The sequence below is a fragment of the Thermobia domestica genome, chromosome 2 (assembly GCF_964235325.1).
Source record: "Thermobia domestica chromosome 2, izTheDome1.hap1.1, whole genome shotgun sequence".
NCBI classification, from domain to species: domain Eukaryota; kingdom Metazoa; phylum Arthropoda; class Insecta; order Zygentoma; family Lepismatidae; genus Thermobia; species Thermobia domestica.
The window spans coordinates 271,756,179-271,781,523 of record NC_137455.1 but is presented as its reverse complement, the minus strand read 5'-3'; the positions used below and the strand labels follow the sequence as shown (position 1 = coordinate 271,781,523).

General features: G+C 36.9%; 1 protein-coding gene across 1 annotated transcript in view; it reads right to left on the bottom strand.

The window, feature by feature from the left end:
• The window catches only part of Myo95E (Myosin 95E), a 1,268,077-nt gene that overhangs the window by 168,386 nt on the left and 1,074,346 nt on the right, over positions 1-25,345 (bottom strand). The window contains exon 8 of the mRNA XM_081748709.1: positions 7,823-7,907. Coding sequence (XP_081604835.1) covers positions 7,823-7,907 — 85 coding nt within the window. The remainder of the gene's footprint in view (positions 1-7,822; positions 7,908-25,345) is intronic.

Sequence of the window (25,345 nt, the reverse complement as noted above, 5' to 3'; positions counted from 1 at the left end):
TCGTTTTGAGTTAAAGTCTAACTCTGGATAAACCTATCTCATGTTGAGGATAAGCGCGAAGTTTCTTAAGAAGTTGGAAGTCATTTCTAGTTTTCGTAGAAGCCAGGAATACCAGAAACCAGAATTTAACATAAATCTTCGCGAGAAATATGTTGAGATCCCGTAATATCTGCAACTCTGTCTGTGTCAGCTTAAGTGAAACGGAACAACCAAACCTTGAGACCGTAGATTGCCTTCGCCATCCAGGAAGCTTGATGCATTGGTACAGGAGCTCGGAACTTGATCCGGGTTGATAGACCAGATGGTGAACTTCCCAAGAAGACTAACATCAACAAGAGCAGTTAGTGATAATTATCTCGTGGTTGATGATTTTGCAGTTGGTGTTCATATCAAGAAATTTCATCCTGGACATCACGAATTTCTGCTGCTCCAAAATCGTCTGAGAAGACATTCTCATATTTTCCCTAGTCAATGGATGGCCACTGTTGCTTGAAACGTTTGAATATGAGAATTTCTGGCTAACAGGTGGGTCCTAAGCATGCTCCAAAGACAGAGGAAAATATAAATTCCAGATGTGGTGTCGACGTCCGAAGTGTAGAAGACTATATGGCGTAGTAGTTGTTCAAGAATGATACACACTCGTGATGAACGGCCAGTGTTGGAACTGGTAGTATCAAACACATGACATGGATCAAGTTTTCCAGTTCCCATTCTTTCACACTAGTGTGCATAGCGTAAGTGATAGTATTTCCATTCCCAGAGGATAACTTTGGAATTTCTTGCAATTTCTTCTCTCATGGTCGATAGCAAAATGGGCAGCCTCTCTACCCCACTTCGCTAATATCACTCATTAGCTTCCCGTTCCAGTGAACTGTAAAAATTGTGCTTGGTTTGAATGACTCGTTAATGTGAGTAGGAAATGATTGCCTGTATTATTGACGCTGAAGGCAAGTGGTTGATCTATTAATCGCTAGCTCTCAATGATCTTATCCACAAATCTTAGAAGCCTCGAAGAGAATCATCATGGCACATCTGTCACTGAGTCTGTTCCTATCGAACATTGCGGTTAGCTGAGATGATATAAGACTTTCGCGCGTCGATTGCGAAGTCGAACATCAGCTGGTTTACTGGAGCCTTAAGCTTCCGTTGGATCTTCCTCTTCTTCGCTGCTACTGCTCGCTAACATTGCTTTCTCGAATAACGTATTTTCTTCAAGTTTGGATCGTTGCTCCTCCTTAGTGTTTCTTCTTTCTTCACTTTCTCCTACTCTTTCTGAAATAGCATCTCTTCCAATACAGCTAGGCCGTCCCTTCCGTCGCTGAAGTTGTAGGAACATCTTGTCTTCTTCATTATTCATCAGATTTGGAGCATTTGAATATGCAATGTGAAAAAGTTCCTCAATCAATGATGAAAATGCAGCATCAATGGATTCTTGTGTCTGGGTTCGACGGTTCTTATTTTTCTAAAGTCCTTTCCACTGGAAGAAAAGATGCTCAAGTTTTTTGATCGAATTTTGACGATGTTTGACAGAGATCCTGAAGCGGGATCAGAAGTTTCCAATTCGATGTTCGGTGGTGTTCTTAGGCGCACACGCAGACAGACAGAAGAGCTATATAGATAAGGATACTTACCATTATATTTATAAATTTACATATGTATAAGTATATTAATTTATTATAATATATTGTTCATTATTTTATTGATATTTAATATTATTTATCATTAATTTATACATGATGGGATGAATAATTATAAAACGCGATAGCATGTCATGTACAACTTGCATTGTGCTCAGCGGCAGACTATGCAATGAACTTCAAATTGCTTGAGCCACCCCTAAATACTGATAAATTTGTTTCGAATTTCACAGAAAATGTTTTTCATATAAAAGAATAATATGAAAGGGTCAGAGTTTGAAACTTCAGACATGTAAAAATAAGGGCCACCCTATTTATACTGTATATATATATATATATATATTATCATGTAGGGCACCGTCAGATAAAGCGTCCAGCTCTTATGAATCATGATAGGTTGAAGATAAAAAGATGAAGCACAAACTAAGATACGACAATGTCATAAAGTGTATTGAATGGATAGTACTGTTTTTCTCACAGGGTTCTCTATCATGGGCGCTGAATGTCACTCGAAAATTTTAAATAAAAAGATGTCATTTGATATAACATTTAAAATAGACTATCATGAAAGAATAAACAACTTTCGTAGGATTTTTTTCTCGTGTGGGTCACTGTTTACGAAACATACACCAACTGAGCTCTTGCAAGTAGCTGATCATTACAAAATTACGACGATCACACATAGGTATTCAGTGTAAAAGTGAATTTTTCGAAGAGAAAGAAAATAAAATGAAATGAAATCTTTGTTTTACGTCCCACGATTATGCCAAGAAGTGAAATAGAAATCATGTGGTATGAGGTATAGTAAAGCATCAAAAGAATCATAAGCACATATACTCAGGCCGGACTTAGGAAGTGCTGGCCCATTAAGACCAATTTTGCGAGGCCGATAGGTTCCCAGCCAACATGTATCGTGAGATATAAACATACATATATACACTATGTGATCAAAAGCATCCGGACATCCCCAAAACATACGTTTCTCATATTAGGTGCATTGTGCTGCCACCTACTGCCAGCTACTCATTATCAGCGATCTCAGTAGTCATCAGACATCGTGACAAAGCAGAATGAGTCGCTCCGTGGAACTCACGGACTTAAAATGTGGTCAGGTGATTGAGTGTCACTTGTGTTAGAAGTCTGTACGCGAGATTTCCACACTCCTAAACATCTCTAGGTCCACTGTGTCTGATGTGATAGTGAAGTGGAAACGTGAAGAGACACGTACAGCACAAAAGCGTACAAGCTGACCTCGTCTGTTGACTGACAGAGACCACCGAGAGTTGAAGAGGTTCGTAAAGTGTGATAGACAGACATCTATCCAGACCATCACACAGTAATTCCAAACTGCATCAGGATCCACTCCAAGTACTATGACAGTTAGGCGTGAGGTGAAAAAACTTGGATTTCATGGTCGAGCGGCTACTCATAAGCCACGCATCACGCAGGTAAATGCCAAACGACGCCTTGCTTGGTGTAAGGAGCGTAGACATTGGACGATTGAACAGTGGAAAAACGTTGTGTGGAGTGACGAATCACAGTACAGAATGTGACGATCCAATGGCAGGGTGTGGGTATGGCGAATGCCCGGTGAACGTCATCTGTCAGCGTGTGTAGTGCCAAGAGTAAAATTCGGAGGTGGTGGAATTATGGTGTGGTCATCTTTTTCTTGGAGGTGGCTTGCACCCCTTGTTGTTATGCGTGGCAGTCTCACAGCGCAGGCTTACATTGATGTTTTAAGCACCTTCTTGCTTCCCACTGTTGTAGAGCAATTCAGGGATGGCAATTGCATCTTTCAACACGATCGAGCATCAACACGACCGTTCATACTGCACGGCCTGTAGCGGAGTTGTTACACGACCATAACATCCCTGTAATGGACTGGCCTGTACAGAGTTCTGACCTGCATCTTATAGAACACCTTCCACGCAGAATATAAATTATACATATAAAATTTAGGTACAGCATCAGGTAAGGTCTCATTAGTTGTTCAGACCATTTACTGTTATCTGCCTCTAACTAAAGGAGAGGAACTTAGAGATGCAACTTACGTTCTTCCAAGCATAGGGTAGAGAAAAACATGGAAGAATGTTCGACCTAAGAAAAAGGACACAACACAGAAGACACAACGAGCAGAAATAAGATGAAAGATAAAAGAAGAAAGAACAGAAGAAACAAGAAAGAAGATCCAGTGACAATATGCAAGCTGAGTCACAGAACATCAATGAATTGAAACAGTGAAGAAACATCATATGCAGTGTCATAGAGGTCTAAAAGTCATTCCTCTAGGACCTCAGCCAGTTGATGCAGCAAGAATTGAAAACGGACTATAAAGAGACCATCACATATCGCATCATTGAGGTACCGAGTAGAGCCAACCGAGTAGAACCTCAGCAAGATCACTGGCGTCGTTAGCGTTTTAAATCTTGGGGAAGGGGGGGGGGTCGGATGAATCAAAATCAAAATCCTCTTTCCGACAGTTATATATACATAGTAGTATAGTTTCTTTAAATATATTTGACTAAAATCTGAGGGGACGCGTCCCCCGATCCTCCCGCTAACGACGCCCATGACAAGATGGCGCGGTGAACCCATCAGCTGCAGTGTGTCAGTATGGAAGTTACTCCTGGAAGAGCTACAGCACATGTCCACAACAGTAGTACTCCCTTTGGTGACCTCGCTCGCTGGTGAAATGCCAACACAGACGGTGAGCGAATCAGAGGATATGAAAGTATATTCCATCAAAGAGAATGTATTCCAAGATGTATGTTCCAAGAGTGTATTCAAAATGTGTTAACACCAGAAAAGGAAGGCAGGAAGTTATATGTACCTCAAGAGGGCATAGCTGTAAGAGACACCACTGAAGTAAATACAAACCCTGAGATCAGAAAAGGACAAAGACAATGATAGTAGTGTCAGGGGCGTCATTTCAGACTTCGCTTGAGGGGGGCAAGAACACCACCGACATAAAGACTTTCACATTTTGTACTAGTATATTAGTAGACAATCGATTAAAGTATATGTTTTCCTCAAACTCTTAGGGGGGGCAATTGCCCCTCCTGCCTCCCCTAAATGACGCCCCTGAGTAGTGTACGCAAGAATCGAACTGAGGACAAGAAGAGAGAACTGTGACGTGTGTAAGAAGTGCATCGAACTAAGACCTGTTGTGAACAAGGACGGATAGTTCCCATTTCCCTACCCAGTGAGGAAGAAGAGAAAGAAGTAAGAAGTAACTAAAAATATGTTGGAATTGCAGGAGTGTCGAATCGAGCGGAAGTGTCTGTGGCTTCGAGGTTGCTTAATTGATTTTTTAAAAAAAATAACGAAGAAAAGCGAAATTAACTTAGAATCATAGCTATTTCCAGTCCGATAGAAGCTCCGGAAGACAAAGTAGTATCACTTTAGATTACTCTCCCGTCATCAGATCGCACAATATTGTGCGATACTACGGAGGATTCCCCCTCCGGAAGCAGGAAGTAAACATCCCTCTGCGTCGGTGTGGAGGAGGAGGTGTTAGAGGCAAACTATGCATTTCATTGGAATTACGAATCAATAACAGGAAGCGATTTTCTTTAAAAAAACAGATTTTGTTTAAAAACCAACATGCATAAATACGGCTGAGCCGCCCGCGAAGAGGAAGTTGTTGTCTTCGATTAGTGGTGTTGACATCGAGAGAAGTGTGGACTCTTACAGATCACTCTTTGGGGACTTTGATTCTGTGAGTATGTTGAACTAGCAAATTAGACTAGCGGCGGCGACCTGACAGATTCATGGAAGTGCGGTAGTACAGCTGACTTGCTCTGGGACGATGGTAGCCCAGTGGCTGGGACTAGCCTCAGGCCGGTAAGGGGCCTCGGCCATGAGGTAGCACGGAGGGCGATATGTTATACGGTGAAGGCAGCCTGCATAACCAAGGGTCTGAGGTCAGACCAGCCGGGCAGTGGATTTCTGTCATAATACTTTACTCATTTTGGGAACTTAGAAATTATTAACATTACCAATGCTCCAGCCAGAACATATAAACGGCTGCACTAATTCGAATAGATTTTCTTTCTTTCTTTCCGCTATGAGTACTTTACCGTGGACACTGAGTAGTACAAATGCCACATATATTTTGATAAATAATATTTAGTATTAACCAGATAAGTTCGGCAAAGCAGTTCCTGATATTGTTTTATGTTTGTGGTAGATTTTCGGGTTTAGGTTGAACATTGCGTAAATACACAAGTACGTGCAAGCTCAGGAGAGTCTTGGCTACTATTCGACGTTATATACATATTGTAGTAAATTAATTAACAAAATTGTAATAAATTTGTTATAGTTGAATTTGGCGTTAGCAGTCTGTTAGACGACCTAGTAACCTCTCACGTCCAAGGACTGAAATAGAGAACATTTTACTAAGCATAAAGAGCAGTCTTCTGTGTTAATCAAATCAAGTAACAAGGAAAGCAAGAACGAGTGTGACAAAAAATGTGTAACGACTCCCGGTCATGAAAGTACATTAAGACTCATGTCAGTGGTTTCCCCAAAATCTGACACCTCTCCCTGCCTGTACACATAACAGAGAACACCATCTTGGAGTTCTCGCATTCTTTCAATAGTGGAGCACCCTCTTTCTCGTGCTTTCTCTATATATATTACTATAGGTATAGACAGGTAAATAGATTTTTTTTTTATCTCTGTGGTCGAACTGAAAGCACTTGAAATGTGCACTTAAAACGCTTAAAAAGTGCTTTGGAGTTAATAGATCAAACAGATATAAGCTACATCTGTATACTATTAGACCTACAGCCTCGATACTTGGACAGTACATAGGTTTTGTGCCGTAAAGTACCACTAAGGAATTATTTTTAAAAATTCGAAGTTGAAGAGGAGAAAAATGGGGGTTATTATAATAAGATGTCAATATATCTTAAGAATAGAGACGTAAAATTAAATATTTAGACTTTACACTCAAAATAATTCACGTGTTTCAGCGTTTTTTTTATTTTACCCAGAAAGGAAGAAAAAGGCGAGGAAAAGAAAAAAGAACAAGGGTGCAATATATTAAGTTGTCCACATCTCAGAATCTCTGAAGTTTAGAAAATTGAAATTTGGTATTTAGGATTTTCATTTAAAATAACTGAACACATATTCTACGTATTATCAAATTGACCTAGACGGAAAGAAAGAGGGGTGTTGATGGACTTCAGCCTGAGATGAATTCCATATGAAAGAAGCAGAAGGACGAACTCAGTAACTGGTAGGGTTTGTATGCTAGCTTTAGTAAAAAATTGCATGCAAGAAACAAACAATATTTGCAAATTTGTTGCTTAGTAAGATTAGTGAGATTCTGAAGCAAAGTGAAATCGATTACACTTTAATTGAAAACTATCATAAGTATTAGATTGGTTCCAAAAATGTCTGCCCAAGTGCATCATTTCCAAAGACAAATAAATAAATAATAAAAGTATTTTTATAAAATTACAATACCCGGTTAATCTGGTTTGTGGATCCCTGGTTCAAAGTCAGCCCGTGCCAAGTGGACTTTGTTGTGGACAATCACTTTTTTGTATGTGTGCAAGTTCTTCCGTTTCCTCATTCCACCATTTCATTGATTATAGGTCATTACTGTCTCCTTTAGCCTACAGAAAATAATCGTGAGATGTAAGACTGAAAAGTTTAGTTGAATTGCCTTCCATATTCATCTTGATCTACCCAAAGGTCTCTTTACATTAGTTTTTCCGGCTAAAAATGTATGTACTCTATGCTATGTACTCTAGCGATACTAAAATTGTTAGAGAAACAATTAGGAAATCGCCTTAACAGATGGTTAATCATTATAGTCTATTTGCAGTTATATTCCCTACCCTACTTTCATCGCTTTAAATCGTTCTATACATAAAATAAACATAAATAGCATATCCAATTTGCAACCTAAAATTATCGTATTTTTTCTATTTTCCATACAATCTACAAAAGTGACAGTAGCTATTGTGATGTTCTGCATTGCGTAACTTACTAATTCATCAACTTGTGTTCCTTGTTTTTATTCCTTCCTGCTTTTACGTTTAATTAATACAGTTTACGTATAGCTAACATAATATTAATTCAAATCACTTTTTATTAATAGTTTTAGAGTTTACAGCTATTCTATTCTATAGCGTATAACATACTAACAGACGTCTTAGTTTGAAAGTACTTACTGAGAAGCTGAATATCGGCACCTGTGAGCAGTTGGTAGAATATGTGAAAGTTCCTCTCACCCTGGGCTTGTGACGTCACGCGAGACTGTAAACAGAAAAATGCATATATGAAGCTCAGTACTGAAAAACGCAATATTTGTTAAATTATTATAATAATTCTATTTCCTGAGAACATTTCATCTAAAGTCACTGACATCAGCATTGCATTAAGCGGTTTTAATATTAATTTTACACACATTGACAAACACTTCAATCACGTTTTGACTACACATACAGTATAATAGAGAAGATAGATTATTATATAGCAACTTTTACTTTCTAGTAATATTGAAATTTCAAGACTTATTACATACAAACATTCCAGAAGTGAAAATAATAAACTATAGTAATTTGTTTTTGTAATAGTAATTACATATACAATCATATCTTTTTGAGATAACTATTTACAACAAGTAATTTGTTGCAATTTGGTTTCCTATGCACTTTAATACTAAGAGAAGTCAAATGAAATTTAATAAAATCCTTAGTTTAACAGCTCGCATTTATTATTCTATATTTCTTTAAAATGTGTATGTTCATTTATATATGAAATATGTATGTATATTTCAGCATAATTCTCGAAATTCTGGTGCAATTTTAAACGAACTTGGTACGCATATGACTTATAATCTGAAAGAAAAAAATACTATGAGGATAAAACACCATTAGTACCCCTAGGGGTGAGGTAGAAAGGCTCACTTAATAATCTAAAACGACCGATATTAGTGTCGAATCCATAGTTTTCGAGGTCGCTGAGGTAAATAATGATACTCTCGATGCCGTTTAAGTCCAAGTTTAATCGAATAGAATTTCGTCCCAGAGTTACTGAAAATTCCGTTTTAAAAGGGAAGGAGGGGTTTTCTACATTTTTTCATCATATTAAAAGTGATGTTGATCGTTGTTTGTAATCAAATAATGAAAAAAAAAGAAAGAAAATGGCTTAACAGCTTGAAATGAATTTTGGAACAAAGAGCTATTTCCATTTTCCACTGAAACCCCCCACAGCTTTACAGAAAACTGACATCGATTAATTAACGTAGCTTTTAGTACTGAAGCAAAAGATACCTTAATGATCAAGCTAAGTCAATGGTTTCGAAAATTATTGCATGTTGAATTTAGTATATGACCAGAAGTACACTTTTGGATTTTAAAAGAACGGTAGGAGATAGAATAGCGCAGTTCTTAGGAAGTTTCCAAGAGACAATATCAAGGCATATGCAATGGTACTAGAGCAGGTTTCCGGAAACTTCCGGAATATTGCTCAAATCGGGATGGAATTTGCTGCGAAACCAGTTTCAACATCAACACAAAAGCCAGATAAGACAGTTTCATGCAGCATTTGCTTGAAGCGTATTGTTGGAAAAATATTGTAAAGTAAAAACAATTGTGAGGTGGAAAAGTAAGCAATTAAATTAACAAATATTTAGGGATGGTACCGAGTCTGACTGTGAGACTAGTCTCGATCTCGTCTCGGACTCGGTACCATCCGTAATTATGGGCATTATATATGGAGAACTACATTAGTGTAACCAAACCCGAACTATCACGTAACTCAGTATGATGTCCTTATTCCGAAAAAAAAAACAAACAAAAAAAACTCGATTTAGGATTCGTTTCCATTTTTATTGATCATCCCTAAAGTTTGTGAAGTCCACAATTGTGAGGTGGAAAAGTAAGCAATTAAATTAACAAATATTTAAGGATAGTACCGAGTCTGACTGTGAGACTAGTCTCGATCTCGTCTCGGACTCGGTACCATCCCTAATTATAGGCATTGTATATGGAGAACTACATGAGTGTAGCCAAACCCAAACAATCGCTTAACTCAGTATGATGTCCTTATTCTGTTAAAAAAAAAAACAAAAAAACAAAACAAAAAAAAACGAAAACTCGATTTAGGATCCGTTCAAAACTTTTGTAGCCCCTGATCCAAAAACTAATTATTGACCAAGATCGCAACGTTTTGATGCATTATTTTGGATCATTCCTAAAACTCGAACAAAATCGCAATCTTTTGATCCATTTTTATGGATCATTCCTAAAGTTCTTGTTTGTATAGATAAGATACGTCTACTTTCAAACAAGTTCAGCAAATTCGATTCCGATTTAAGCAATATTCCGGAACTTTCCGAAAACCCACTCTAATACCATTAGATGTGCCTTGATATTGTCTCTTGGAAACTTCCTAAGAACTGCGTTTCTATCTCTTACTGTTCTTTTAAAATCCAGAAAAGCACTTCTGACCATATATTCTAATGATAAATTCAACATGCGATAATTTTCGAACGCGTTGACTCACCTTGATGGTTAAGGTACTTTTTTCTTCAGTACGAAAAGCTATGCTGATTAGTCGATATCAATGTTCTGTTCAGCTGTGGGGGGTTTTCAGTGAAAAGTGGAAATAGTCTTAGACCCTACCTCAAGTTGACTTTTTATATGCCACTTTGATTAAAGGGCGCGTTGTATTCTAAGAGGGGTTTCAACTTTTTTTTTTTATCGAAAACAAATTTTCTTACGGATTTTTACCATTACGCTTACGTTGAAATGCGTATCCTAATGGAGGAAGTGGTGTTCAAATGTTTCCCATGAACTTGTCCTCCCCGTGCGACGACAGGACATTTCAGGTAGTACGTAAATGTTTTTATTTGAACATTCTTCTTATGTATCATTTTCACGTTATTATAGAATATACGAATAAACGCAGGTAAAAGTCACACTGTTACGGAATTGCACAAGGGCTTCTTCATTAAACACTTTATCTCCGACTTCCTAAGCTGAACATATCTTGTATAAGTAAGTAATGATTCAGTCATGATTTATAACGCTTTTCTTGAAACCCAGTATAATATACATACTATCTAACGATGTGTAATATCTGTGAGATGAAGAGAAGCTAAGTATATGGAATATTTCGTGGTTGGTCTCCATTTCATTTATTGTTATTAAAATAATAGCATAATATTGAAGGTTATTTACATTAGAGTGTTAAGTAGCATGTGTAATAATGATTCACCAGGCCTATAATTCTAAGGCTTATGTTCCAATACATTCATTAGAGTAATTAGACTAGGAATAATGGAAAACGGAAGGACGTATTATTTGAACTTATCTTTACGTCTGTAATAAATTGTAAACCATATAGTTACGGTACATTCTAAACATATCTTCCTCTTCATTACTTGAATCGGATACTTACGAGTATTTCTTTAAGTGGCGTACAACATCTATTTTCAGTGTTAGGTTGAAATGTATGATATAACCAATGCAATTACATGTTTTTGAAATGCTAACAAAAAAGAGAAGCAACAAAATCTCTATAATGACAGCATCTATAATACAAAGATGGATGTTAAAAATGGGACAATTGGCTTGTTAGTTTGCAGTTTAACGTCTTTTTTGAGCACCAAGGTTATATGAGACGAAGACCTACAACTTAACGTGGAGTCCTAAACACAGTTCCCGCCGAAAGTGCAATCAGGTCTTCCTGCATCAAAGGCGGGTATGATAATCTTATATCAACGAGGGAACTCAAGCTGAATTGTTGTCAATGACATAAAAAGTGATCAGGATATAAAGTTTGTAAGCAAAACGCAATTTCTTACTGTAATTCATTCAGGATCTTCATATTATTTTGTTACAAGACATATACACGTATGTTCTTGTAATATGATGAAATTGAGTTTCGAGTTTCGGCGAATACTTAAATTATTTGTTAATTTTTAATTGAAGAATTCATTTCTCGCACTGAAAATCAAGCGTTCTCTGGTTTTGGTAGAGTGTACAACTGACGACTTCCGGGTGTTATTTAGTTTATAGACAATAACAAAGATGTTTAACACTTTAAGCCCGGTGACGTTTAATTGCCACACTACCGCTGTGCTGAGGGATTTAACGATGGAAAGCTTTTTAATTTTTTTTTTTTAAATGAGAAATTGCACTCTTGTTGTCTTAGAAGTTACAAACATGAAACTTACACTAAACATTCTAAAAGCTTTAGAAATGTATATACGTAAATTTCTTGTAGGCTTGCTTACATAATCTTACAGCAGAAACGGATCCGGGGAGGGGCGATCTCCCCCCGCAGAAGAGGAAACTTTCTCATTTTATATATAAATAAAGCCCATCCCAGAGTTTGGAACTCTTAAAAGTAGGTCTAAGTAGCAGTATTACAACCCACCGCCCCCATCAGAAGTTCGTCCTGGATCCGCCCCTGTCTTACAGACTCATAGATATCTCGCGAAAAACATCCACATTTTTGTAATATTTTGGGGAAGTTTGAAATTACGTAATGTACTTAAAGCTTTTTACACTTGATATTCAATTACTCTACACTATTGTACAATTTACACCAATCAAATATACTTCACTTTTTTTCGCAGGAGAAATATCAGTCCAATTATATTTCTCGCTTATGAAATGCCTCGGAAAGTTCTCCCTGGCAAAGACAAATGTCACACTTCCTGCAGTAAATGGTCGTGTACTTTTGTGTTGCTTTTCCAGTCAGATTTTTACTATTATAAGAAACTAGAAGGTTCGTGTTATTGAATGGTGAAAGGTTCGTGTCGATAATAATATGTTTTTTTTATCTTGAATTTCGCTCCTCATTTCATGGCACTGTTACCATAGACGGCACAAGGACAGTTTAAATGCCTTTGTATATACTAATATTACAATCGGGTTCAAAATCCTTATCTTTCCTACTACAATCCGTTTCGGGGTCAAAAATTACTCATTCTAGTTAGAAAGAGTTTTGTTTCCGGTCTCAAAAATTTTGCAAGTTAAAAATATCTCCATTTTGTATGAAAACGTTTGATAATTTTGATAAACTTAAGGCTTCTTTACTTCAGAACGGGTAAATGGTTAGTTTCAGACATCCTGTATATATAAACTAGTAAAAAAGAGATAGTGATATTCCGAAACCACTGCCCCTGTTCAAGTTTCAATTAATTTGAAATTTGAAAAAAAAGAAAGAAGTAACTAATATGAAAATGGCTTGATGCAATGAGTGACGCAACAGACTGAAAAATTAAATATATCTGCTTTTTCAAGAAGATTCGGTAGAGCATTATTCAGTATGAAAATGAATTTAAAAAATGAAAGAAAAAAAGAAAATGGTAAGTAATGCTTTTCTCTTAAAAATTAAGAGAAAGCACACAGAGATGAAAAGGCAATTTCTTCGTTAAAGGGGTTTGCTTAGTGGAAAAAATTACTGAAGGATTTCCGGAGCCAAGAGTTGAAAATAACAGTGATATGCGATGCGTGAAAGGAAGATATTCCTACAGAGAAGTCACAGAAAAAAAAGAGGGGAAAAATAAGAAAATGAGAACGAAAAAGAGTATCTTAGAATCCACTAGAAAGGAAATGACAGAGATGAATTAATGGGGGTCGCTGAAACTGACGTTTTCTTAACTTCAGCCCTCCCCCTTTTCCCATACCCCTTCCTCTAAGTATCTAGCTCCACCCAATCCCACCACTCGTTGGGGAAACTTAGGAAGATGGTGCGGACAGAGCTGTTTCCCTATTCTGTCCGTCTTCTTCATTCCTGCTTTTAAAACTTACTTTTCTGGATGGTCACGGGTTTGAGCACCGAGATTTGCAATAAAGATAAAACCCAGCTGCCTCGACCACCTGTAAGGAAAAACGAATTGGAATAGTTGAAGAGAGACGGAGGTAACAAAAAAGTACAAGAGCAAAAAAGAAATCATAAGGGGAAAAAGTATGGCGGCGAAGAAAAAATCTAAAGGAATATTTTCTTACTATGGAATTTAAAGAACTTTTTTCTTTTTCTTAAAACAAAAAAATAAGGGTGTCATTTCTCTGAGGTTTTGTTCCTTGAAGAAAGAAGAGTAAGAATACCTTCCAGTCTCCCTATCTTAGAGATTATACACGTCACAAATCTTGTAAGAAATTATTCGTAGTCAAGTTTCGAACGATTCTCTCCTTCGCAGGAAATGGTCTCTTGACGAATAACAGTTGGGAGTGGGAAGAAAGATCTGAAAAAGAAGCTAACGATTTTGTGGAATACCAAAAAGGAAATCTGGCTGAGTACATAAGATGATTTGATTTTGTGAGAAAGACTTATTCGTATTTAAAGCAAGTTTAGTAAGGCTTTTGAATACTAATACAAAGGGATGTCTGGACAAAAATTTACAGATTTTTGCTGAGAAAAGTACGCAAGATAATCCAATCGTAGTGTAAAAATAGTTTTGTTTTACTTGAGCATCACATATTATCTTTTTTGATAGAGGTAAGTACCATATAATAGGTGTAGTTGGTAGTATATCTATGTCATTTATTGGTACTCCTGTAGCATTATATTGGAGATTTTATTGACTACGATGTTGGATTACAGTGTGTAGTGATGATTTATTCGTATACTATTATTTCTACGGGGTCGCAGGCTTCATGATCAGTGATTATATTGGTCATGGGTGGACAGGAAACAAGAGTATAGCAAAACATTTCGTCAAATCAAAAATTCACAGTAAAAGACAATTCTGATTTTAGAATGCGAACAGATTGAGAGACATTTAAAACAATAATAACAGCGACACATAAATGCACATTTTATACTTTATGATGATATGGTAAGCAGTGTCCGTGCTGAGACTATGTAGTTAACTATGTTTCATGTATTAACTGAGTCTAAAATTTTGCTAACAAGTAAAACTGACGAGAGCTAAAGTATAGTAGAGTTACAAATTAAATCAACTTTTCTTTTTAAAAAAAGTCTATGTTAAAACTGTCAAAATAGACTATCAGCGACTATCAGTGCGTCGAATGTTCCCATCTTAACAAAGATTTACATACTTTCCGTTGTCAGAAAGAGGCTCAAGAAGAACTGGCAGGATTTGTGTTTGAATAATGTTACTTTTCCAGATCTCAACTCTTAGGGAAGAGGTAGGTTTTGTTTGTATTTAAACTGTACACGCATAAAGATACACAACGTAACCGGTAACAGATGTAGAATGACTCCGCTAAGTATGTTATGAAAGAGTTCTACTCTGAAACAGATCATTAATATTCTTCATAAAAACTACTGATTTATTCAACCGTATACTCATTAGAGATAGATATTGTGCAATTGATATTCACTCGGGCTCAAGGTCACTATTGTTAAAGGAGCTCGTGCTCACTAATCTCAATGAGATTTACGCTAGCTGACACTCATGCTCACTCTGACTCGCTATCGACAATGAGACTTGCAGTAGATCGATTTGGAACTCATTTACTGTATTGAGTTTACACCAGCTAAAGGCTCAAACTAACTATCCTCACTTAGTCTTATGCTGGCGCTCAATAAACTCATTGGGGCTTGCACTAGCTCAAACCTAGATTCTGGCTCTCTATCCACTTCTATCCTCGCCTTCATACATAATCGTGTTGAATTATTGACCCCAAATGATTTATTCTCTCTTACATACATATGCAATATGTATTTGTCTAACAAAATAGTGTTGATACCTTCTATATTTATTATAAATGTCATTTGCCGTAGATAACTACGTAGAGTTTACAGTATAAGTTCTATATACGGGTAGTTTAATTGTAGTCTCATCGCTGCAGAAAAAGTCCGCCATTGGACCGTAAAATATCTAACTAACTCACGTAGGTTTATTATTATCTATTTCTATGAGCACTACGCGAATTATGTTAGATGCCTCGATTATCTCATCCGTATCATATTCGTCATTCGGTCGAAAAAGTGTAACACGCTTTTTCAAGCGAGCCATCCTGAATGAGGTTTTCCTGGGTTTTTCTCATTCACACCGCGCAAATGCCGGGGTGGTACCTAACTTATAGGTCCCAGGCCGCTTCCTTCCTTCCCTTTCCCCGGATTGTGTGCTCGCCGAGGGACGTCATCCCTCAAATCGTGAAGAGCTAAATGCCCTTAGATGCCGAAAGCCCAGAAATCAAAATCCTAAAATCCGTATCATATTCGGTAATATGTAAATTACAAAGATTCACATTAAGAAATTTTCTTCATTTACATAGGGTAAATGAAGGGATGTTCGCCATGCTGGGAAATTCGCGATAGTTGTAGTTTTTGAAATAATAAATAAAATCTATGGGTTGGAAACACTCAGTTATGCCGCTAATAAATCAAGTAACATGTGCCTTGTTTGCACTGATATCTGAAGTGTGGTGAGCAAATTAGCAAGCAAGCAATACAGTTTCTGATGCGCAGTTACGCAGAAACAGACGACAAAGAAAGTGCAGAATTACAGTAATACGTAAGAAATTTTCTTTTCTTTCTTTCTTTCTTTTTCTTTTCTTTTTTTTTTTTTTTTTTTTTTTTTTTTTTTTTTTTTCAAGGTAAGAATTATATTCAGTTTTGGCAATTATTGATATCGTAACCGTAAATTGTACTCGTAATAATGTTGTGAAAAGATTTGCTTTGGAAAGCATGCATGAACAAGTAAACAAACGTTGTTTTCTTTCGACTATGAATTTGCAGGTAAATTCGCTACAGTAACATACAATGTGGCGAATTTGGAATTTATAGCAAACGTGGAAGTTCAGAAATTCGTCTGCTGTTCTTTTATCTCGGAAGAACATGTGTACGGCTAGAAAACCCAGTAATAAGTAAGGTGTGAGGAAACTAGACTCCGATGATAACAACAGAAGGCCTACAACTTCAAGGAATGAACAATATCAAGACAGAAACCGGTGTAGCAGCTTCTTAGCAACCAGAATGTAGTGAAATGTGATGAATGTGGTGAAAGTGGGGAAAGCTAAACAAATTAAGTCAAAATTTTGTGGTGACCATGGAGATGATTACAGTACAACCCCTCAAATCCGAACTAATTGGGGCTGAAGCCTGTTCGGATTTCGGGGGGTTCGGATTACCCGGGAAATAATATTACGTACTTATTTCGTCACTGAATTGGCGGTAAAACAACGACTGAGGTTAGACAGGGTGGCCCAGTGGTCGAAAGGGCAGTGACCTTGACTGGCGGGTGTACACTCATGTTCAAAATGATTGTTGCATATCTATAACTGTTTTCTTGTGAGAATATAATTAGATAATGATTTAGAATAAGCATTAAGTCTAAAAATGTTAAAACCTTAAACAACTAAATTTGTGTGATTAAATCTATTCTCTTTTTCATTTTCCAGCTGTAGTTATTTTTTTCTCCTGAGAACGTGTTCGGATTTGCCGGGTTTTCGGATTTCCGGGGTTCGGATTTGAGGGGTTGTACTGTACTTCAATCCCAAAGGTAAAAAAATGAATTGGTTACCATTGCTTCATTTGGCTAAGTTGGTTTCATGCGGTCTCCGACAAAGTTCAATAAAACAATGTGGTTTGTGCACAGTGTGCGATAATGGTGACGCACTTGTTTACGATTCAGAATCTGATTAAAAGAGCGTTTATTAAAGTCGTATACATGTGTAATCTACGCTTACCTTTATAATATGTTTCAATTGTGTCCTTTGAAACATAGTAATTATACATGCTTGTATTGTATTTTTCAGTAGTTTTTCTTATCATCCGGTAATTTTGGTTCTTTTACGCTTCGTTATCCTTGGCAACTGCTTTTGCCAACACAGGCCTACGTACATTTAAAGTAACAATAACATGGTATATAGGTTATATGGCGATTTTTCCAGCATGTGATGGGAAGTTCACCTCTTTTCATCATTTTCGTATTTTTAATATTATGGCATAAGTATGAGTAACACAGTGTTTATTTTATTTTATTTTCCTCATAATCTGCAATGACTACTTTACGTATAGTATAAATTTGGTCCTTCTTTCCTAATTCGTTTAGAAGACAAAAATAAATGGCATTTTGGTGGCGAACTTCCATTCAGTTATCCTATGTTTCCAACTTCCCCTCTATTTTTTCGCTACTTTATTTTTGAAAACCAAACAATATTCCTTTCTGCGAGCCTGGGCTGAATTTCGCGATCAGATAAATTGTTATAGATTTTCAGTTTTAATGTCTACGAGAATTACTCTAATTATATATAATTTTTAAAGAGTAGAGTCATGACATTAATCCAGTCATTTTTCTCGATAACTTCACTTGAAATCGAAACCGGGCCCACATGCAGAGAAAATATATACGCTTAACAATTGGCCATGAATGGCATATTTTTACAGCATAATATATTGAGGGAAAATAAGTTTATCTGTAAATGCATTATTTTACAATTTTAATAGAGATAGTTATATAATTTAAAGTAATGTATTAAAGTATGAAAAAAAAAAAACACACACACACACACACACACACACACACACAGAGAGAGAGAGAGAGAGAGAGAGAGAGAGAGAAAAGGTCCTGTGAACAGACAGGTAATTACAAGATATTGGATCAAAATGCACTAAGAACGTCAAAATAGATATAGAACTATGCACTACTAATTACCAAAAATATGCAGTAAAGAGATAAATATGCACTAGAATAGCTAGTACAGAGCATCGGCGCAAATCTGTCTTCAACATTGGGGGGGACGGGTAAGACCGCTCCCATATTTTATATATATATATATATATATATATATATATATATATATATATATATATATATATATATATATATATATATATATATATATATATATGTGTGTGTGTGTGTGTGTGTGTGTGAGTGTGTAAGGGATGTTCAAAATATGTATGAAGTTGAAAAACAATGCTGTGAAGAATCAGGGGACAGAATTGTCTTCAATGGCGTATTTAGGAGGCTATCGGGCTCAAGCTCCCCCTGAAATAAATTTGTTAGTTTTTCGCATTCCACGTACAACAATAATCCTTTTAACCATTTCTAAGAATGTCATTGACTTTCCATTTTCTTATGCTATTTGTTCAGAAATAATACTGTATTTGCCAAATTTCATTCCATGTAAGAACTGCGTCCTTTTGTTCTTTCTTTCGTCCTTTCTAACTTTTCTGTTTCTTTTTCTTGACGTTACTTTCTTTCATTTCGTCTATCATACTTTATCGACCATTGTCAGTTCTGGTTCAAGTCGGCTGTCATCAGTAACACCAAAACTAAGAGGAGTTGATAAGCGAAACTGGTGTTCCACACCAACTTGCGCGGATATCAACATGACAGGACTTTAGTTATTATAATAAAGGAAAAATTATATCATTTAGTTACTTTTAAAAGAAGGAAATGTTTAAATTAAAAAAAAATCAAAACCGGGGAATAATTAGCCCGGGAAATTTGGAAGGCCAATAGGATGCTTCCTTTTTCATGTATGAATAGAATAAAGGGTTAGATTCACTCCTAAATTTTTGTATCTTATCACATAAGATTTATCGGTCTGCAATTCTTGCCATTATAACTTCAATTTATGCATAAATTAAAACATATTTAATTCTCAAACTCAGGTGGGCAATTGCTCACTTCCTTCCTTGTGTTGGTCATAGCCCCTCGAAACAAAATCCTAAATACGCCGTTGGTTGTCTTCAACATTGGGAAGTGGGTACATTTGAGGCTTATTCTAGAGAAGGGAGATGAAACTCATATTACGGTAGATGAATCTGATCAACTGTTGTAGAGTATATTATATATTAATTAGGCGATGTAGATGAAGTAGTAGTACATATCAGTATTACAAATCACTGCCGTGAACACATTCTGAAATAGGGGGCGCGGTGGCTCAGTGGTAGAGCGTTCACCTCTGGTGCTTGGGGTCCCGGGTTCGATCCCAGCCCCCGCCAAGTGAACTTTGTGGTGAACAAACACCGTGCTCGTGGGTTTTCTCGGGGTTCTCCCGTTTCCTCCCACTTACTTCATTCCACCATTTCATTCATCTCTCATCATCACCGTCTCCTTTAGCCTAACCGGCATAACCGTGGGACGTAAAACTCAAAGATTTCATTTCATTTTCACATTCTGAAATCTGAATACATGCATATTTATAATTTGTATGTTTCTAATTAGACATCCACAACGATCCACGTTAAAATTGTTTTATAATAATATAAATAATGACTTCCCCAAAACTATGAAGAAAGAATATCAATTATGTATGACGCAACAATACTCTTTGAGCAAAATGATGACAATCTCAATCAAGGTCGCCGATTTCTCTGTAAGTTTGGGGGGGGGGGGGCATTCATAAAAAATGCATAAAACAATACATATAACAAGAGAAAATACATATAAAAATGCATATTCATAAAAATACAGGGAATCCGCGTGAGCTTTTAGGGGGCCTCCGACATCAAAGGATCGGCCCCCTTGATCTCAATAACATTAAAGGAATCGTTATAGAAATCTAACGCATGTCATATACTCTTTAGTTAACAGATGTAACCTTAAGATTCTGGAGAAAAATATTCCAGTAATTGAATTCTTTTCTTTGCTTACGAAGCATCCTCTCTCAAAAGAAAAATTGGGACACGCGGAAATACGTAGCAACAAACCATGGTTCGAACGAGCAGAAAAGAGAAAACAAGCAAAATTACATTGGCTACAAAATCCGAATGAAATAACCACACAAAATTTCGTAGACATCAGGCGGGAAACTTCCAAAACTTTTAGAACAAAAAAATGCAATTTTTGAAAGCTAAAATTTAGGAACTTGAAGATAATAGTAAAAATAAAAACATTCTGGACATGTATAAAGGGATCAACGAATTTAAGAAAGGCTATCAACCTCGTGCTTATATTAAAGAAAGCTGATGGAACACTTCTCACTGATACAGATAGCGTTTTAAAAAGATGGAAAGATTTCTTTAATGATTTGCTTAACACGAGCAAAAACTAATGTGCGTGGAGAAAGGGAGATACACACCACAGAAACGTATATTCCAGAACCCAACCGAATAGAAGTAGAAATCGCCATAAAGAAATTAAAGAAACACAAATATCCGGGTGTAAACGAAATTCCGGCTAAGTTAATTTTAGCTGGAGGCGAAAAATTCTGGAACAAGATACACAAACTCATTCTCCTTATCTACAACAAGGAAGAATTGCCACAAGAGTGGAAAGAATCAATCATTGTTCCAATCCACAAGAAAGACGACAAAACTGACTTATCGAGGCATCTCTCTTCTGTCAACATCCTATAAAATCCTTTCAAACATTCTATTAGCAAGATTGACCCCATACGCAGAAGAAATGATTGGAGATTATCAGTGTGGATTTAGACGAAATCGATCAACTATCGACCAAATATTTATCATTCGCCAAATACTCGAAAAGAAGTGGGAATACAATACCCCGGTACATCAACTATTTATTGATTTTAGAAAGGCTTACGACTCGGTTAGGAGAGAAACATTGTACAACGTTCTTACAGAATTTGGAATACTGATAAAGCTAATTAGATCTATTAAGACATGTTTAAATGAATCCCAAAGTAAAGTCCGGGTAGGAAAATTTTTGGCCACGAGCTTTCCCGTTGTGAATGGCCTGAAAGAAGGAGATGCGTTGTCGCCATTATTATTTAATTTTGTGCTGGAATACGCTATAAGGAAAATCAAAGATAGCAACCAGGGCCTAGAATTGAACGGTATTCACCAGGTTATGGCATATGCTGATGTAAATTTAATAGGGGATGACAGGGGAATAACAGAAAGAAATGCACAGATCTTATTAAACGCTTGCAGGGGCATGGGTTTAGAAGCAAATGCAGAGAAAACTAAATACATGGAAGTGCGTCGGGACCGTAATACGATAAATTATGGATGCGTTAAAATATTAAATAATTCTTTTGATAAAGTGGATACTTTCAAATATCTAGTATCAATATTAACAGACGAATATCATATTCACGAAGAAATTAAATGTCGACTAAAAGCAGGGAATTCGTGTTACTATTCGGTTCAAATCTCAAGTCGTCGCAAATTCTGTCGAGGAATTTGAAGCCTAAAATATATAAAACGATAATGATACTGTTGTTCTGTATGGTTGCGAAACATGGTCGCTTACTCTAAAGGAAGAACATAGACTGAAAGTATTTGAGAACAAGATCGTGAGACGAATATTCGGACCCAAGAGGAACGGGAATGGAGAATGGCGGAACTTTATAACGAGGAACTACATAATTTATACGGTTTACCAAACATTGTTAGGGTCATCAAGTCTAGGAGGCTTAGGTGGGCGGGTCATGTAGCCAGGATGGAAGAAAGTAGGATCGCTTTCAAAGTGTTAGCGGTAAGACCAATCGGAAAACGACCATTAGGAAGACCTAGGCGCAGATGGGAAGACAATATTAAGATGAATCTCGCAAAAATAGGAATACAAAGTAAAAACTGGACCTAGTTGGCTAAGGATAGAAGTCAGTGAAGATTTTTTGTGAACGCGGCATTCAACCTCCGGGTTCCATAGGTTATAGAGTTAGTTAGCTTACGAAGTATGAGTAGATGCCTAGGCTGATACTACAAATAGATTAAATTCCCATTTACTGAAAAGACGGGTTCTACTGGCATTGCATAGTCTATATTTTCTTCGTGTGCTAGGGCCTAGGGGAGAAAAGGAGAGAAGATTTCATATCAGGTTACGTCACGCACAGTCGCACGCCCTAATTTTTATTAAAGATGAAAAAGCCAAGAGAAACAAATTTCATCTCACTTTCCTTTGTGGCAATCGGACACAGATCATTCTGCAAAAAGCACTTTTCAAATCGGATTATTGGGAGAGCCTCCAATTCCAATGTTGGGGGGGAGGGACATGTATCCCCATTTCCCTGGAATTTGTGCCCGTACCTACAGCTGAGACATCTTTTCAGCATGACAGGCGTGCGCAACGTCGGTGCCATGGGTGCCTTGGCACCCCCATTAGACAAACTTTTTTTTTAATGTAGAATCATTACAAACTGAGAAGAGATTACGTGTTAATTATTTCCCGTCTGCATGTGTGCCGTGCGTCGCCGACGCAGCGTCGGATGCAATGATGCTATCTTTTCTTAGAGGAAGGGGGGGAGGACGACATTCCATATTGTGGTACTTTAGATCTGGCACCCACATTCCCAATGTTCTGCGCACGTTAGTGTCTGGCATTTATTGCAATTTGCGCCCAAGTAGTGGAAGTGGAATGAATACATATTGATGAGACTACTAAACGCACTATAGCACGAAGTTCAGTTTGAAATACTACAGATTACGATTCTTTTTAAAAAATCGAAAATCCAAGAGAAATCAATTACATCTTACATCCTTTGTGGCAGTCGGACACAAATCATCAAGCTATCCCAAAAAGCACTTTTTAAGTCAGATTATTGGGGGGGACTGTCCCCCCCAGGTCCAACATTGGGGGGACATGTCCCCCTCGTCCCCCCGGGATTTGCGCCAGTGGTACAGAGGTATATAATCAATTATTCTATGCTACCCTTTAGTGAATAAGTTTATTGCATTTGCTAATTTAAATTAGAATAAATACCATGTTTGCGAATTTACAAAGACATTTCATGACAAGTGCTTAGGATTGCGTGCTACAGTGAAAATTAGAGCTATGTTGGGAGTAGTTCACTAGTAGAAGGGTCACCCCTTCCCAAGTGGACTAAATGAAGTAGTTAGACGAAGAGCGTGTTGGGAGAAGGCAACAATTCTTTCAGTAGTCAAGATGGTGGAAATCATAGTAATTGGTAAAAAATAGAGTGATTGGTACGGCAACTTTGACATTAATCCCAGGTGTATTCATAGTGACATTAACGGCTGGGATACTACGGGCTGGAAATCAATAGAAAACCGCCACTCTAGTTCTCCCTAGTTTGGTGACAGCAGAAAGATAACATATGCACAAAAGTACTTCGCAGGCCAAAATATAGGTCCGGAGATAATATTTACTCCTATTTGAATAATCGGGTTGAAAATTTCTCGGGCAGGACTGTTGGACAAGAAAGTAACAGCGTGGAAAGATTTCTGGAAGAAGAAAAGCCAGAGTAAAAGGTTTAGGATAGGGACAGGGAACGTAAATACCATATTTTAGTGAGAAAAATTACAAAATCTTAAGGAAGAAATTCTAGACCTGGTAGGATTTTGTGAAGTCAATTGGGAAGGTATTTATGAATTGCGAGATCTCCAGGATATAGAATGGAAAAGGGCCGTCGTAGTTGCGTGGGAATAATTGTAGGTTATCACATAAAGAAAAGGCAGTAACAGTTGAATTTGCTAATGCCAACGTTACGATATTAAAACCTAAAGACAAAAAGAAGGATTTAGTAGTGCTATAGGGATACGGACGGCCACTTCACAGATAATTGAAGTAGAGAATTACGAGGAAAAAGAAGAAACTATAGATAGGAAAAAAGGATGTAAATGTAGTTGTAATGGGGGATTTTAATGCATTGTGGAAGGTATTATATGGTTTAGGCGAAAGAAATGGAAGAGGAGAACTGGTAAATTTCTGTAGACAGTATTCACTGGTAACTGAAAACATTTTGTTCAATAGCAGGAGAAGACATATATATGGAAATCCTCAATAGATGATAAAATATATCAAATAAACTATATAATGATTCGGTACAGGTATTGAAATAGCACGAAGGATATAAAAAGCCTCTCCGGAGCCAACATTTTCTCTGATAATAACCTTGTGCTAGCCGAAGTGAACATTCAACTGAAAATTTTAGCGAGAAGAAAAGTGTGCAAGAAAGTGCTGAACACTAAAAAAATGAAAAATATAGAAGGAAAAAACAGTTTTGTACAAAATCTCGAAGAAGTAGTACTGTGAAAATATCGTGTCCACCACGATGAATTGTGTATAATAATAATAAATTTGGACATAACATATTGGACTGAAATTTTGGGAAAATGACAATATTATTTATTTAGAATCATATACAGTGAATTCGTATGATCAGATCAATGTTAAAGTTATATTTTAATTTCCATCTTTTCAGTACAACTAACAGTTCAGTTATATACTCAGACATAAGAGAATTTCTATTTTGTGTTGACTCGTTTCTTTTTATGTGTTTCTTAATCAATAAACAAGCAGATTGTTCCTTTATTCCGACAGTCATCTTATTTGACAATGACTTTAAGTCTATATAGACTACTCTTTATTTTCAGCATCCATGAGACGATTGCACTGAACTTGCGATTTCAATGACCGAGGCCTTCTAACAAAACTAGGAGAGGAGACTCAAAGAGGAGTGATGAACGTAACCTTGAACGAGGATGCAACACGTACCAGCAGCGTCTCTTAGTTTTAGAATCCGTATATTGCCTATGATCATTAAAGGGAATATCGATACTTACGCCGTTTTGTATTAATGACAAGGCAGACATTGTTATCAGGAGATCATTCGTTCACCGGATTGTTCATCGTTCCAAGCCAACTTACCACCCATTATCTTGCATCAGGAGGAGGACAACAACAACGCACGAAGGGAAACATCTTTGGTGAATCGCCGAAAGCAAGTGCTGTAGTGTAGATCTTTACCTATCCTCTGTTCATCTCTTACTCTACAACCCTTCTTTTGTCCCTTAACATTACAATCTGTTTCCAACTTAATAAGTTCTGTTTCATTTACAAAGCAGCCCAGGCCCGGAACTCATTACTTCTGCTTACAAGTTTT